We start from the raw sequence: 17,031 nt of genomic DNA on the forward strand, positions 1-17,031 counted from the left end.
CACGGTCACTGACCTTCTCAGTCTAATTCAGCTACTACGAACGGTACTGACACGACAGAAGATCTAATTCAGATACTACGAACGGTACTGACACGATCAAATTTCAGAGGTCTAAGTCTATCATCACGAACGGTGTGGACACGATCACTGGCCTTCCCAGTCTAATTCAGTCACTACGAACGGTGCTGACACGACAAGAGAATCTAATTCTATCATCACGAACGATGAAGACACGATTATCTCCTCAGATCTAATTCTATCATCACGAACGATGAAGACACGATCATCTTTCCAAGATCTAATTCAAGTATCACGAACGATACTGACACGATCAATTCCCAAGGATCTAATTCATCTACCACGAACGGTAATGACACGGTCAACGAGCAAACAACATCTTCTCAAAATTCAACTACCAGATGGCATCCACAAGCCCATCTCCGACAAAAGTCCCTACTTCAAATAGGGCAAATTTCTTGGTATTCTTATGTTCAATCATCTTCCACCTTCAGATACCGACTGGCGCGCAAACCACTCTACATCTTCAGGTTTAAGATAATTGAACAGGGGCAGCTGTCATACCCCAAAATTTGCCCATCATATTTTTATATGCTCAAGCTCATCCAAGCATCAATATCATCAAGATAAAATCCTCAAATGAAAAAAGCTTCCAAAGTGGCTCATAGAGGACAGCCGGGGCTTTCCAAAAAGTCATAGATTATCTCCATATGACAAATATCGAATGAGTTATGACTCGCACAAGTTGGTCGATTTTTGAGAATTACATGAGGCCCTAAAGAAAGAATTGTGATGTTTTGAACCAATGGGCCTAATATATGGATTTTAAAGTTAACTATGGGCTTTATAATGACTCTTAAAATAATTGTTTTATTTTTTATAATATTTATTTTTATTTAATTGAATTTTCATTTAAATAATGATAAATCCTATAAAAATTGAAATAATTGTTTTTAAATTCAAGATTTGATTTTCCCATTCAGAATTAATCATCCAATATCATATATTTGAGGAAAAATCATGATTAGGAAGAAAAGAGTGAAATTGAATCAAAATTGGAAAGATTGGATGATGATTTTCAACCAAATTCCAATCACTTGGATTCACTAAATTTTTGATTCAATTGATAGACCTAATTCAAGTCATATATATACCAATAATGCAGACCTAAATGGGGGACGAAATTCATAAGGATTCTGCAGCTTCATGACCCCTAAAGACTCAAAAAAAATTCCAAGAAAAAGTGAACTCGGATTTGGAGATTGAGGCAAGTCAGAACACTCTTGAAGATCGAATCGTGTTCCTAGGCCATCTCTGAAGCTTTTTCAATCATCACTATCGCTCCAGGCGCTCGGAATCTCGCCCCATTCGCTCACGGTTTGCACACTCTAACTTTGAATTCGAATTCCATGTTTTACGCATTCTAAACATAATTTGCTCATGTATTCACGTTTGTGATGATATTCCGATGATGTCTGAAGTGTTTGATTTAAGTTTGAGTACAGGAACCTTAATTTACCATGGCTAGGTTTCCAAGGTCAAGATTTGGGGGTATTGAGTTAGAAGAAGAATTGGGCGAAATTAACACTTCCATAAGATTCGTGGGCTAGCATATAGTGAATCTGGAATATCGTTTTGTGTTTATCAATGGTTATTCGCAGGTTTTAAAGTGAAAGGGCTATGGCTACGGTGAAAAAGCGTAGGCAAAAGTATTGGTGTTTTCAGAAAATTTACGAAGAAGAAGACGATGGGGAAAACACGCGCTTATCCACTTTTAAATTTTGTTTTTCATTATATTTTATTTGCTGCGTGTGTATGTCACCTAACAAGCGCAGCAGGATTGGCAAAGACTAGGAGTTGGTGATCGAGGACACGCTGGTTCGAATCCCAGTTTCGGCATTTATTTTTATGAATTCATAAGTTTCCTGATCCCATGCATCTCATGCACGCGAGCCTGCTACACGCCCTCAATACTCAGCCACAGGATCTTCCCTGCATAAGATCCAACGTCTCAGAAGGTGTAGCCCACCATACATCCTCAGGAGCGCATCACATGCGAGCAGAGCTAAGTCTCTTCAAATTTCTTTATTTTATTATTATTATTATTGATTATATAATCTTTTCATTCATTTATCATTTATTATAAAAATATTTTAAAAAGTCTTTCTCACAAAATGTAGTTTAACAATGTTTATTAAATTCATTTATATTAATAGTAATTTATTTTAAATGTTTTAAATTAATTTGACTTGTTTATTTATTTTTGTTATTTTTTTTATTCATTGATTAAAAACAAATATTAGGGTTGGGATATTTTAGTCGAAATTTTTTTTTTTTTTTTTTGTCGATTCAATTAATTAATTTGAAAACCAAATTAATTAATTCGATCTAATTTATCCTATTAACGATGGTTAACTTGTGTCCGAATTAGGATTTACGAGAATGAACCCTACACTAAAATCTTCTTCTTCTGTGCCTTTTCAGGGTTAGCAATATGATTAATCCCGACTACGCGCCTGATCCAAAATACGAAGTTAAGTACTCTGTTTAAATTAATTGAAATTCTATTTGGTTTATTTTTAGAATTAGGGTTTGTGTCGCTTTCATCTTTTTTGCCTTGTTTTATTTCAGGGTTAATCGTAAAGGCGCCCTATTAACCATATCAGATCAAATCAGAGCTAAGTACCCTCACTTTTTTAACTATTATTTTTTTTATTTTATTTATTTATTCTTTATTTTTAGGGTTAATCCCTTTGCCCTCGAATTTGATAATGCACTCACTATATGTTTTCTGTCTTGTCTTTTTCCTTTTCAGGGTTTATCAATTGCCAAAGTCACGTTGTTGGTAACCTAAACCTCATTTTATTTTATGCCTTTTATCATTATATCATTATTACTTGTGTCAAACCCTGATAAGGGATCCGCTGGTTACAATTTCCCTCCCCCATATTACTGTTTCTTGCCTTATATTATCTGCGTGGTTAGTAAAATAGGGAGTGGCAACCATGAATTGAATTTAGAATCGCTAATTTACAAGATAATATAATTGAATATAATCACGTGATTGGTGCACACACGCACGCTTTTGGGTAACCTCTCTGTTGCCTTGTTGCCTGTTGCCTTGTTGCCTGTCGCCTTGTGTTTTTTCGCAGAATAAGCCAAGTCCCTCGAATACGAGGATACCTCAGCCATGTTGCCTCGATAAAAAGGTCACGACCCTAAATGATGCTGCCTTCGATACACAAATGACCTCGACCCTCGGAAGTTGCCTACGGAAAAAGGCTGAGGTATCTTCTGGCTGCCTACTAATAAGGCTTATTCTGATCCTTGCCTTAGATTACCTGCCCTTCTATGGCATGGGACAGTCTTATGGCAAAGGATGCTTCGACGACCCTTCAACCTCCAAACGAAAGGCTTCCTGCCCTCTTATGGCAAGGATAGACCCTTTCATTCTGAAAGGCTAAAAAGAGACCTATCATCTGAGTTTAAGGTAATTGCCCCTAATTGCCTTGCAATGCTCAAATCTTTTTATTATATTCTTTCTCATAATTTTTCAAAAGGGCAACGCTTATTCACAAGCTAAAGTCCCTATCTCTTTCATCTACATTTTCTAAACAAACGAGCAAGCAAAGCAATTAAGAGCCCATGGAAAACCATGGATGCAAAGGGTGCCTTACACCTTCCCTTTGCATAAATTACCCCCCGAACTTAGATTTCTTTTAAAAGGTTTTTTTCTGTTTCTTTTTGCCTTTCTGAATTTGTTTGGATAAAATAAAAGTCGGTGGCGACTCTTGCTTAACCGCGACATTTCGATCGATAAAAAGTCAGTTCACCGTATTACAGGATGCATCGATGTTTTAAAGAAATTTCGTAAGCAGAAAGACAATTAACACCTTTGTCTTTTAAGTTCCCCCAAGTTGGTATGTAGTTCCTACACATACGTGTACCGCGCGGAAGGTGATGCTACATGATGTGACATCTTAGGGGGTGAGAATTTAGGTATGACAATACGCTGTCATACCCCAAAATTTGTCCATCTCATTTCTCCTATTCAAGCTCATACCAAAGTTCAAGGCTCAAAGATACATCCTCCTAAACAATGACTCAATGAACTAGATCAATGAATCAAAGTCTCCAATGGATTGCATATGGCCTATGATGCTTCAAACTATTTCTATGGCAAAGTACAAGCTTCAATTCCAAAGATTGTCCAGTCAATTGCTTAGAAAGTCAACAGTCGACTAGTTTGACCTAAAAGTCAACTGTGGTCAAAGTACAGTCAAAATTCCTGATTTTTGGTCAACATCCTTATTTTGAAGTATCATTCTTCATTTGATCAAGGATTGGTCATGATTCATCAAGAAAAGTTCAGAAATCAACAAAACCAAAGTTTCTAAATTAGGGTTTTTGGACTAAAAAGTCAACTGAACTTTGACCAGCCATTACTTTCACATGGAACATCAGAAATTTTTCATCCAAATCTCATTTTGAAGTAAATTGAATTATCTACAAAATTGTCTCTCACAAGTCAAGTCTAAAAATGCTTCATTTGAGAGATATGGGTCAAAACATTACAGGTTCTTTTTGAAAGTCAACCGAAAGCAGTTTTTTTGTCAAAGTCCATATCACCAAGATAAAATCCTCAAATGGAATAAAGCTTCCAACGTGGCTTGTAAAGGACATCTTGAGGTTTCCAAAAATTCCTAGAACTCCTCCATATCTTAAAAATTGAGGGAGATATGCCTTGTCAAAGTTGGACAGTTTTGAAGGAAAAATGTGAAGTAAAAGGCTCCAAAATGAATTTCTTTGCAAATAGACCCATGTTCTTAAGATCCAATCTCCTTCCTCATGATGTTGAGAGTCCAAAATCCATTGGCCACGAAATTATTTGATTTAATTAATTTTATGAGAATTTTTATTCATTTAAAAGTCAATAAAATTAAGAAAATCAAAGATTAATGAAAAGAGATTGTTTTGAATCTAATCCTAATCAAATCCAATCAAATATTATACCTCATAATCACTCAAAATTCGTGCAAATTGGAATTAAAAGCGATTGACTCAAATATTGGACAAAGTTAGTAACATTTGCAAATCAAATTTTCTTAAAAAGCAAATCAAAGATTCAAAGAGATTTTGGCCAAGTTTGTTGACCTAAACCCTTCACATATAAGTAGGTAATACTTCCAAATGCAAAGGACACGAATTGCAGCCTCCAAGGATTCTGGTTTTGCTCTCAAAGTTTCAAGAAAAAGTCAATTACGGTTTTGCTTTAAGAGGACAATTCAAGAGATTTAAAAGACTCAATCACGTTCTCTAACACTCCTGGAAGCGATTGGGATCACTGCACGACATCCGCACCCCCAGAAACACCTCCTATTGTCCAAGGTAAGTCGCTATTTTTTTTTTGAATTCGATCTCACCCACTCATGCATCATTCTTGAATTTTATTTGTATATTCATGATTGTTATGATGTTGTGCCTGTTTTTGGAGAATTAATTGCATTTATACGACTGTATGGTGGATATGCCATGGATAGGGTTTGAGACCTTGAATTAGGGTTCTTCGTTTTAGGACAAATTGCAGGTAATTGTAGGTACTATTGTGTTTGTGAGGATGAGACGATCTCGTCCATGGCCTCGCGAAGCATTTATATGGCGTTTTGACCATATTCGTAGAGACAGGTTTGTAGTGACGTTTCAAAACCGCCACTAAAGGTCAGTATCAGACTTTAGACGACGGAGGGAGGTTGAGGGTGGCTGCGTGGCACCTCCTGGTTGGCCGGTCTTGCGCGCGTTTTTTATTCAAACACAGGCTATTCCTGTGCTTTGAGATGCATACCCTTATTATGCTCTTTCACTCCATCAATCGTTGGATGTGTTCCCAGATCAATCAGACGCCCCTGAGGATGCAGATCTACAAGCACCTCCACCAGCGTGCAGCACCTGATTAAAAGGCTAAGTTTCTAAATTTTTTTTATTTTTTATTTATTCCCTTTTTTATTTATTCTATTATTTTCTTGTTTTTTTAATTAAAATTCTTTTAAAAATTATTTCTCTATGTAACTTTTATTTTAAAAATATGATAAAATATTTTGATAATTATTTTAATTTAATTTAAATAATTAAAGTATTAATTTAAATTAACTTGTTAATTTAGAATAATAATTGAAATTATTTTGTTAATTTAGAATAATAACTTAAAATATGTTTATTTGAATTAATAATTTAAATCAATTCATTAATTTAATTATTATAATTTTTTAGATTAATGGTTAGGGTTAATTTAATCAAAACCTAGTTTTTTCCGAATTAATTAATTAGGTTGAAAACCAATAATTAACTAATTTAAGGTTTTATTCAATTAACCATGGTTAACTTGTGGATTAAAAAGCTAAGTTTCTATTTTTTTTGTTTAACATCATTTTATTTTTTATTTTGCCTTTTGGATTAAAATAGGGTTTGAATCAATAGTAAATGAATCTGTAATACACTAACATTTCTCTTCTTTGTGCCTAATTTTCAGGGTTAACCAGATTTGATTAAAGCTCAAACTTTGTGGTAACCCTAAACTTATCACCTATTTAATTATTTCTTTTTTTGTGGTTTGCCCACAAACCCTTTTGCCTTATCATGTAACTGCTCCAAGGTTGTAATAGTAATTAGGGTTTAATTTTGCTGCTTTATTTTCTGATTAACTGCGTGGTTAGTAATTTAGGGCGTGAAAACCTCGAATTGAATTTAGAATAATTAATTACAAGATAATTATCTGAATTGAATCACGTGATTGTGCACCCACACACCTTTAAAGGTAACCCCTCTTGTTGCCTGTTGCCTTGTTATTTGTTGCCTTGTTTATTACATAATAGTCAAGTCCCTCGGATACGAGGATGCCTCAGGAAATGTTGCCCTCAGTTCATTCTCATCACTAAAGATCATAAGCCCCTTCGATGCTGCCTTCAGTTATATAATCTCGTCCCTCGAAGTTGCCTATGATATGATGATGATGATGATAGTCCCTTTCGATTGCTGAGGTGTCCTCATTGGTTGCCTAAAATGACTATTTTTATCCTTCCCTTAGACTACTTGCCCTCTTTATGGCAGGAACAGTCTTATGGCGAACGATAACTTCGATGACCCTTCAACCTCCAGTAAAAGGACTTCCTACCCTCTTATGGTATGTGTAATACGGTGGGAGAACTGACTTTTTTGAAATGTGCGGATAGCAAGAGTCGCCGCTGACTTTTATTTTTTCCAATTCTAGGAAAGTCTAAAAGAACAAAAAAAGACCTTTTAAAAAATATTTTGAGTTCGGGGGTTAAATTATACAAAGGGAAGGTATAAGGCACCCTTTGTATCCATGGTTATCCATGGGCTCTTAATTTATTAGCTCACTTGTTTGAATTGTTTGAAGTGTCGTGTGTGAATAGAAATTTGAATAAGAACTTTAGCTTGTAAATAAGCGTAGTCTTTTTGAAAAGTATTTGAAAAATTAGTGGAAAAAAAGATTTTGAATTTAGAGCAAGCAATTAGTAGCAACTACCCTAAGTTTTGAAATTTGTTCTTTTAGCTTTTCAGGGTGAAAGGGTCTATCCATACCATGAGAGGGCAGGAAGTCTTTCAATTGGACGTTGAAGGGTCATCGAAGTTATCGTTCGCCACAAGACCGTCACATGCCATAAAGAGGGCAGGTTGTCTAAGGGAAGGATATAATAGTCATTTAATATTTTTAGGCATCATGCGAGGATACCTTAGCAATTGGGACAATCGTTATATTTTTATAAGGCAACCTCGAGGGAGTTTCAATAACTTTAAAGGAAACATTGCTTTAGGTATCCTCGGAATCGAGGGACTTTGACTATTTAGCATACTTAAAGGCAACATAATTATAAGGCAACAGGCAACAAAGGCAACAAGAGGGATTACCCTAAAGGTGTGTGGTTGCAACAATCACGTGGTTAACTTCGATGATATTTATCTTGTAAGTTAGTGATGTATATTCAGTTAATAGTCTTGCACTCCCTAGGGTTACTAACCACACAGTTTAAAATTGCAGAAATTAAAGGCAGAAAAATAAAAGTTCCCATGCTATTACAATAAACACCTGCGGGGATGGGGGAATTAAATCAGAAAATAAGAAATATGAATAATTAATTTAATCATCTTTATCTTGAGCCTTGATCTTCCTCGAACCTTCGATTGACTCTGAACATCTGAAAATTAAACAGAAATAATAGGGGTGAGAGTAGGAGAAATTCATGGGCGATCGGAACAAATCCTATTTTAATCAAAAGGCAAAAAAATACAAATTAAAATGATATTTAAGCAAAAAGATAGTTAGAAACTTAGCTTTTTGACTTGAACGCGCGTGGCTGAAGAACTTGAGGTAACCCTAAAAATTTGCACAAACAAGAGAAGAGGTTTTTGTGTATGAGTGATCTCAACAATTATAACGTGGCAAATCAAAATTTAAAACAATAATAATTTAGGCAAAAAATAGCAAGGTAAAAGGCAAACCTCAAAAGGGACAGAAATTAACTATGGTTAATAGAAGGAACGAATAAAAATCTAGCCTAAAGTTAATGGACAACACCTACCAATGACAACAGTGATTAGTTATCATGCTAAAATCAGGGTTTATGGTATAAAAATAATTTTAAGTAGCCCAGAATTAAATTGTTGCCCCAAAATAATTATTAGCTTAAAAAAATAAAGAAAACAAAAAAATAATTATGTTTAATATTATTAGAAAAATCGGGTTTTCGATTAAATAATCAATAGTTATAATTTTACTATAAAACTAATTTATTAAAATAAAAAATATAAATAAAAAGATTTATAATAAAAAAGAAAGAAAAGGAATATAAATAAGATTGTTTATGTAATTAAAATTAAAAAGAATTAAAAAATATTTAGCTATTGTTTTAAAATTAAAAAAAAGTTTCTTTCTAAGAATCTTGATTGGTATTATAAAAATTATTTAGAATCACGTTTTCTTTTTAAAAAAATATTTAGAATCAAGTTTTCTTTTTAACATGAAGAGTAATTTAATTGTTAAAAAAAGTATGACAGAGTTTTTAATTTAATGTGAAAAATAAATTATGATTTGATAAAATAAAAAATTATTTATTACCAAAAATAGGAGGAAACTATTTTAAGAAACAATCATGAGTCACTAAGTGAATATTTCTAACCATTAGATTAAAATCATATCAAGGGTCATCAATGAGTGTAACTATTAGTGTAATATATTGGTGTAATTTGATCACTCCTCATATATATATATATATATATATATATATATATATATATATATATATATATATATATATATATATATATATATATATATATATATATATATATATATATATATATATATATATATATATATATATATATATATATATATATATATATATATATGAGGGCATATAATATGATAATGACATATTTATATGAGAATGTGAGAATGAATCTGAACCATTGGATTTTAAAATAAATGGTGGAGATTATGACTGAATCTTTTTTTTCTCTCTCCTACTTCATTTATTTCAAGATACAGGAGAGAGAAAAAAAAAATTCAGTCATAATCTCCACCATTTATTTTAAAATCCAATGGTTCAGATTCATTCTCACATTCTCATATAAATATGTCATTCTCATATGATATGCCCTCTCTCTCTCTCTCTCTCTCTCTCTCTCTCTATATATATATATATATATATATATATATATATATATATATATATATATATATATATAAAAGACACGTTATAAAATATATAAAAATATTATTAAAATAGTCTCATTATTATAAAGGATTAAAATATAGCTTGCGATAAAATTACTAAAGTTTGAGAAATAATTTTTACCATACCATATTTAAAACTCTTACTCTAAATATAGCTTACAATAAAATTACAAAAGTTTAAGAAATAATTTTTATTCTACAATATATAAAACTCTTACTCTATTTTCAAAGGTGAATTCTTATCTACCAGTTACCTTTAGTGTAAAATGCTTTGGAAATAACAAAAAACCATACTACTTAATAAATAATTAAATGAGATAAAATTAAATGTTGCAATATGATTGGTGGAATATAGGTTACCCAACTTTTTAAGATGGGCAGAGAAGTTGTCACCATTTTCAAATTCATAGTGCTCCTACCTCCTAGTTAAATGCTCTTCTTGATCTTGTCTTTATGACAATTACGATCATTATAATTGTTCCAATATTTATGTTTCAATCAACTTTAACCCTTTTTAATACAAATTATCCAAACTTTTTTATTTTTATTTAAGGTTGAATTGAAAAGTTAAGAATTAAATTTACAAATGTGCGTTTAAAAAATGATAGTTTCTGACAATTATGATCATTATGATTGTTTCAATATTTTTATTTCAATCAACTTTAACCCTTTTTAATACAACCATTTTTTAATGTTAATTAGATTTAATTCATTGTGTCATTTTTTGTCATTCTGTGAGATTTTTTTTATAAAAATTTTTCTTTGCTGAGATAATTAATACATTGACAAAATTTTATATAAAATACATTCTAAAATTATTTATATTATTTTTTAAAATTTCATATACTTATTATTTAAATGTGGATTATAGAAGATATAAAATTTTTAATCTTTGTCGAAATATTTAATTATTGAGGTCAAAATTCTAAAAAAAAAAATCAAGAATTATATATATTAGATATATTTTTAATATATGTAATATATATATATATATATATATATATATATATATATATATATATATATATATATATATATATATATATATATATATAGGGGTGGCAAAGCGAGCAGCCCGCCCCGTTTAGCCCACCCCATTTAAGCCCGTCCAAAAGCGGGGCGGGGCGGGGCTGGCCAACTTTGGAGTACGAGCTAGAAAGTGAAGCCCACCTCGTTTCCTAACGAGTTGGCGGGTTGGCGGGCCGGCCCGCCAAACTTTTTCCATAGTTTAATTTACTATATAATTTACACAAATTTTTAACATTATCAAAGAGGAAAAGAAAAAATATTTGTTAACAACGCTTAATAGAACTTCAACAAGTCTTAGTGTCAATGTCTTATTCTTCAACATAAACAAAACACCATAACTATAACACCAAAAATGAAAAAGCAACACACTAAAACACCAAAATAATGTACTTGGTTCAACCATGCTATAATTATAAAGTAACCTCAAAATAAATAAAATACCAACAAGCACACCCTAGTTAAAGACATCCAAAAGTATAAATCAGCATAACAAACCAGTACAAGCTAAATAAAGACGACCAATAACTAGTAGCAAAAAACAAATCACAATCTCCATGAAAAACACTTCATCAATCATCATCTATGTCGTAAATATATGAAGCTTCTGTTGATGTTATAGCAATTGGCTGGAACCTCCCACCGTCCTTCTCTTCATCATCACCCATTACAGCTACATAAAATAAAATGGAAGAAAGTCACAACCATGTAATTTATGTAGTCGAACAAACCACATATTAAAGAAATAAATCAATAAAAAACACGATTAAATATGATTATATACCCGAACTATTAAAACCGTGAAGCCAATTGCGAGTACAAATTAAAGCCTCCACATTTTCTGACAATAAACGACTTCTATACTTGTTAAGAATGATAGAACCAATGCTAAAAGCTGATTCAGATGCAACAGTAGTGATAGGAATCCCTAACAAATCCCGAGCCATTAAAGATAAATCTTTAAACCGATACCTATTCTCCTTCCACCATTGAAGAACATTCAAGTCATCATAGTTTTGATAAGTAGAATCCAAGCTAGGCTCCTCCAAATAAACATCAAGTTGGGACTTTCCTATTGAAGTTGCAAGTTGTTGATTGTGTTCTTTTAATGCCTATTAAATGATTCAAAGTTAAAAAATCAAGCCCACATTAGATAATGCTTCAGCTAATGATGTAATGCAAGCTCATTTGAAAAGACAACTTGTCTTGCAAATTTTTTTATTATGTGATGGAAAGTTCTTTCATGTGCGATGCTCGGCGCATGTTTTAAATCTCATTGTGCAAGAGGGGCTGAAAGTTGTAGGAGATGCACTGGAAAAGATTAGAGATAGTATCAAGTATGTGAAGAGTTCAGAGGGTAGAATGAAAAAATTTAAGGAATGCATTGAACTCATTGGTGGTGTTGATACTTCCGCTAGCTTGTCTTTTGATGTTCCAACAAGATGGAACTCAACTTATTTAATGCTAGAAAGTGCTTTTAAGTATCGACGTGTGTTTTCAAGTCTTAGATTTCATGATGATAATTTTAAGGTTGGCCTTTCATAAGAAGACTGGAAAAGAGGAGAGAAAATATGTGCATTCTTGTTTCCATTTTATGAGACCACAAACTTGATTTCTGGAACATCTTATCCTACTTCTAATTTGTATTTTTTGCAAATTTGGAAAATTCAGTGTGTTTTGATTGAAAGTATGAAAGATGAAGTCAATGTTATTAAAACAATGGCTGTTAATATGATGTTGAAATTTGAGAAGTATTGGCATGATTATAGTGTGGTGCTTGCTCTAGGAGCAGTTCTTGACCCAAGGATAAAGCTTTCTACCTTGGAATTTTGTTACTCAAAGAATGATCCACTTACTTCTAAATTTAAAGTGGAAGAAGTTAAGAATAAGTTGTACAATCTCTTTGAGAATTATTCTTCCATTCCTAGTCCATCTACAGGAACTTCCACAAGCACTTCATCTTTTGCTACTTCGTCTACCCACAAATTGACTTCCAGCTTGTTTAATGTAAGTAACTTAATTATAGTATATGTATTTTATTTATTTGGATGATATGATAAATGAATATGTGAAGTAGTTAGTTATATTCTTTCGGATTTTATGTTACTATTATGTGTTGGTATATTTGTTATTTGGTGTGGGCTTGATTTTTTAACTTTGAATCATTTAATAGGCATTAAAAGAACACAATCAACAACTTGAAACTTCAATAGGAAAGTCCCAACTTGATGTTTATTTGGAGGAGCCTAGCTTGGATTCTACTTATCAAAACTATGATGACTTGAATGTTCTTCAATGGTGGAAGGAGAATAGGTATCGGTTTAAAGATTTATCTTTAATGGCTCAGGATTTGTTAGGGATTCCTATCACTACTGTTGCATCTGAATCAGCTTTTAGCATTGGTTCTATCATTCTTAACAAGTATAGAAGTCGTTTATTGTCAGAAAATGTGGAGGCTTTAATTTGTACTCGCAATTGGCTTCACGGTTTTAATAGTTCGGGTATATAATCATATTTAATCGTGTTTTTTATTGATTTATTTCTTTAATATGTGGTTTGTTCGACTACATAAATTACATGGTTGTGACTTTCTTCCATTTTATTTTATGTAGCTGTAGTGGGTGATGATGAAGAGAAGGACGGTGGGAGGTTCCAGCCAATTGCTATAACATCAACAGAAGCTTCATATATTTACGACATAGATGATGATTGATGAAGTGTTTTTCATGGAGATTGTGATTTGTTTTTTGCTACTAGTTATTGGTCGTCTTTATTTAGCTTGTACTGGTTTGTTATGCTGATTTATACTTTTGGATGTCTTTAACTAGGGTGTGCTTGTTGGTATTTTATTTATTGTGAGGTTACTTTATAATTATAGCATGGTTGAACCAAGTACATTATTTTGGTGTTTTAGTGTGTTGCTTTTTCATTTTTGGTGTTATAGTTATGGTGTTTTGTTTATGTTGAAGAATAAGACATTGACACTAAGACTTGTTGAAGTTCTATTAAGCGTTGTTAACAAATATTTTTTCTTTTCCTCTTTGATAATGTTAAAAATTTGTGTAAATTATATAGTAAATTAAACTATGGAAAAAGTTTGGCGGGCCGGCCCGCCAACCCGCCAACTCGTTAGGAAACGGGGCGGGCTTCACTTTCTAGCTCGTACCCCAAAGTTGGCCCGCCCCGCCCCACTTTTGGACGGGCTTAAATGGGGTGGGCCTAAACGGGGCGGGCTGCCCGCTTTGCCACCCCTAATTGTCGAAAATTATACCCTGTACCCCTACGTTTATCCCAATACCCCGACAATTTTTTAAAAATTCCAATTTTATCCTTTTTTTACTTTTAATTTTTGATTTTTGATTTTTTTTTTCATTGTTACTGTTTGTACGGACGGTAAGAGGAGAAAGGGAGATTGGTACCTCGTCAGAACCGGATAACCAGACATGAAGTCTTCCGGTTTGTTTTTTTAAAACCTTCATCAACCGGATATCCCAGGGATGGGTATTCCGGTTTGTTTTATTTCAATTTTCCCAACCGGATATCCCATGTATGGGTATTCCGGTTTGTTACATTTTAAGTTTTCCCAACCGGATATACCCTTTGTGGGTATTCCGGTTCTTGTTTTTTTTAATTTTTTCCTTTTTTTTAAATTACTTTAATTTTAACTTTTTATTTTTTTTAATTATATATTAAGTTAAATTAATTATATATATTTAGGTGTGGATCCTCCTTTGAAGAAATGCGATGTAGCTCAAACATGTGTGGATACAACTGATGTTTTTGTAACTGGTCAAAAATTTGCTACAAGAGAAGAGGCGATCAGTTGGATTAAGGACGTTGGAATCAGGAATAAAGTAACAGTTATAATAGCTCGTTCAGATATAAAAACAGGCAAGCGAGGAAGAAGTGATAAATTAATATTTGGTTGTGATAGAGGTGGAAAATACAAAAAAACAGATAGCGAAACCCAAAGTGCTAGTAAGAGATGTGGTTGTCCTTTCAAAATTAGGTCAACACCGTCGAAAGATGGTTCTGGATGGAAGATAGATGTAAAATGCGGAGTACACAACCACGGCTTACCTGATAGATTTGAAGGTCATGCTTTCGTAAGTCGACTAAATACAGATGATAAGCAACATATTGTTGATTTGTCAAAACGCCATGTTCCACCAAGACACATATTATTGTCATTGCAAGAGCGTGACCCGGAGAATGTCACTCGGATCACGCAAATATACAAACATAAGAGTAAGATACAAAAAGACATAAGGGGTCCTAGAACAGAAATGCAACAATTGCTCAAGTTGGTTGAAGAATCAGGTTATGTTTACTGGAGTAGGAAAAAGGATGAGTCAGAAGTTGTGAGAGATATTTTTTGGGCACATCCAGATTCAGTGAAGTTGTTGAATATGTTTCCTATTGTATTGATTATGGACTGCACATACAAGACAAACAAGTACAGGCAACCGTTGTTTGAAATAGTTGGTATGACATCAACTAAATTAACATTTGCTGTTGCATTTGCCTATATGGAATCTGAGCAGACAGAGACTTTTTGTTGGGTAATGGATAAGTTGAAACAGTTGTTTATCAAGCAGGATAATTGTCCTCAAGTAATCTTGACTGATAGAGATCTTGCTTTAATGAAAGCCATTGAAACAATATTCCCAAAGACAGCTAATTTGCTTTGCCGATTTCACATCAACAAAAACGTGAAATCAAGGTGTAAGGAACATGTTGTGGATGATATGCGAGAAACAGTGGAGAAAATGTGGTTTGAACTGATAAAGGCTAGTGATGAGTTGGAGTACCATCAACGGTTGAAACAACTTGAGGATGCATGTGTTGACTCCAAAGTATCTATACAGAGTAACCAGTGCAGCTGCCCCCCAGCAATAGTTTCCACAATTATCCAAATCTCTCAAAAGTGGAAGATATTTTGCCTCGACAAGAGTAAACGTCTTGTCGGCAAGAATGGTACAACCTAATAGCAACATCATGTATGCTCTCATAGCGCCTGTAAAGTTATTCGCAGCTCTTTGTTGCTCAAAAACTTGCTTCAACCAATCTAATTTATAGTAAGGACCCCTTACAGCAGAAGCCTCCTCAGTTGCATCACTCAGTGAAACACCAAACAACTCAACAGCTAGATGGATGGCATCATAATCGGTGACAACAACATCGGGGTCAACCAGCTGGCCCCTAATCGGTACATGAAGAAGACAAGAAACATCGTCTAGCGTGATGGTCATCTCGCCGAACGGCATATGAAATGAAGATGTTTCAGGATGCCATCTCTCAACAAAAGCAGATAATAGATGCGTATCTACCCTCGACAAACTAGTATGCTGCAAAGATGAAAGGCCAGATGCAACTAACCAATTTTCCATCTGCCTTGGGAGCATTGCCGGAACCCATCCTATTAATTTGCTGCCATGCGCAGCAACCTTTAAGGTCGGCTTTGGTCGTCTCTCCTGAAAATAATTTGTAATATATGTTAATATATAAGTACATGTAATTTAAAAAAACATTTAAGAAAATATTTACGTACCTCGCCCAACCATAAATGATATGCAACGTGCCTCTGATATCTAACCAATAATGATGTATCCGTAGGTCCTCCGGGAAATGCCGGATGCTGCGGATCAACCTCAGGAGCAGCTCCCTCGCCATCAGCCTCTCGACGTTGTCGTCCTCTTTGACGCATTCCGTCGATCGCACCTCCTCTTCTTCGAACCACTAAAAAACAAAAAATAAAATAGTTAACAATTAAATAAAATGATATTAAAAAAAAAACAAAAAAAAAAACAAAAAAGAAAAACAAAAAAAAAACTATGAACCGGATACCCAAAGACTGGGTTATCCGGCTAAGGCCCATAAGAAACGGAAATCCCCTTGTTGGGTTATCCGGCTATGTGCAAATGAACCGGAAACCCCATCAATGGGTTATCCGGCTATGTAAAATAGAAAACAAACAAAACCGGAAATCCCATAGCTGGGTTATCCGGTTGAGATATTTTAAAAAAAAAACTTACTTCTCTAAGTCTGATGAACCGGAAATCTGGAGGCTGGGTTATCCGGTTTTTGGGCTAAAAAATTCCCTCTTACTGCAGCGTGAAAATTAGTGAAAATGAGTAAAAAAAGTGAAAATTTTGGTAATTTTCACTATTTATACAGGGGTAATTTTGTCCGAAATTTTTTTTGGTAGGGGTATTGGGATAAAAGCAGGGGTA

The 17,031-nt window shown here is 33.5% G+C and overlaps 2 protein-coding genes across 2 annotated transcripts; one reads left to right on the forward strand and one right to left on the reverse strand.

Moving 5' to 3' along the window:
* The first annotated feature begins 14,295 nt into the window (after positions 1 to 14,295).
* Positions 14,296 to 15,364, forward strand: LOC131654932 (uncharacterized). Its single transcript, XM_058924856.1, has 3 exons — positions 14,296 to 14,404; positions 14,516 to 15,209; positions 15,343 to 15,364. The coding sequence occupies exons 1-3, from the start codon at positions 14,296 to 14,298 to the stop codon at positions 15,362 to 15,364; spliced, it is 825 nt and encodes a 274-aa protein (XP_058780839.1).
* Positions 15,365 to 15,516: 152 nt separating this feature from the next.
* LOC131654968 (protein MAIN-LIKE 1-like) lies at positions 15,517 to 16,676 on the reverse strand. Its single transcript, XM_058924887.1, has 3 exons — positions 16,646 to 16,676; positions 16,350 to 16,537; positions 15,517 to 16,272 (listed from the first exon to the last, which is right to left on the reverse strand). The coding sequence occupies exons 1-3, from the start codon at positions 16,674 to 16,676 to the stop codon at positions 15,517 to 15,519; spliced, it is 975 nt and encodes a 324-aa protein (XP_058780870.1).
* Between the last annotated feature and the right edge of the window lie 355 nt (positions 16,677 to 17,031).

This window comes from Vicia villosa, linkage group LG3, assembly GCF_029867415.1.
Source record: "Vicia villosa cultivar HV-30 ecotype Madison, WI linkage group LG3, Vvil1.0, whole genome shotgun sequence".
Lineage (NCBI taxonomy): Eukaryota > Viridiplantae > Streptophyta > Magnoliopsida > Fabales > Fabaceae > Vicia > Vicia villosa.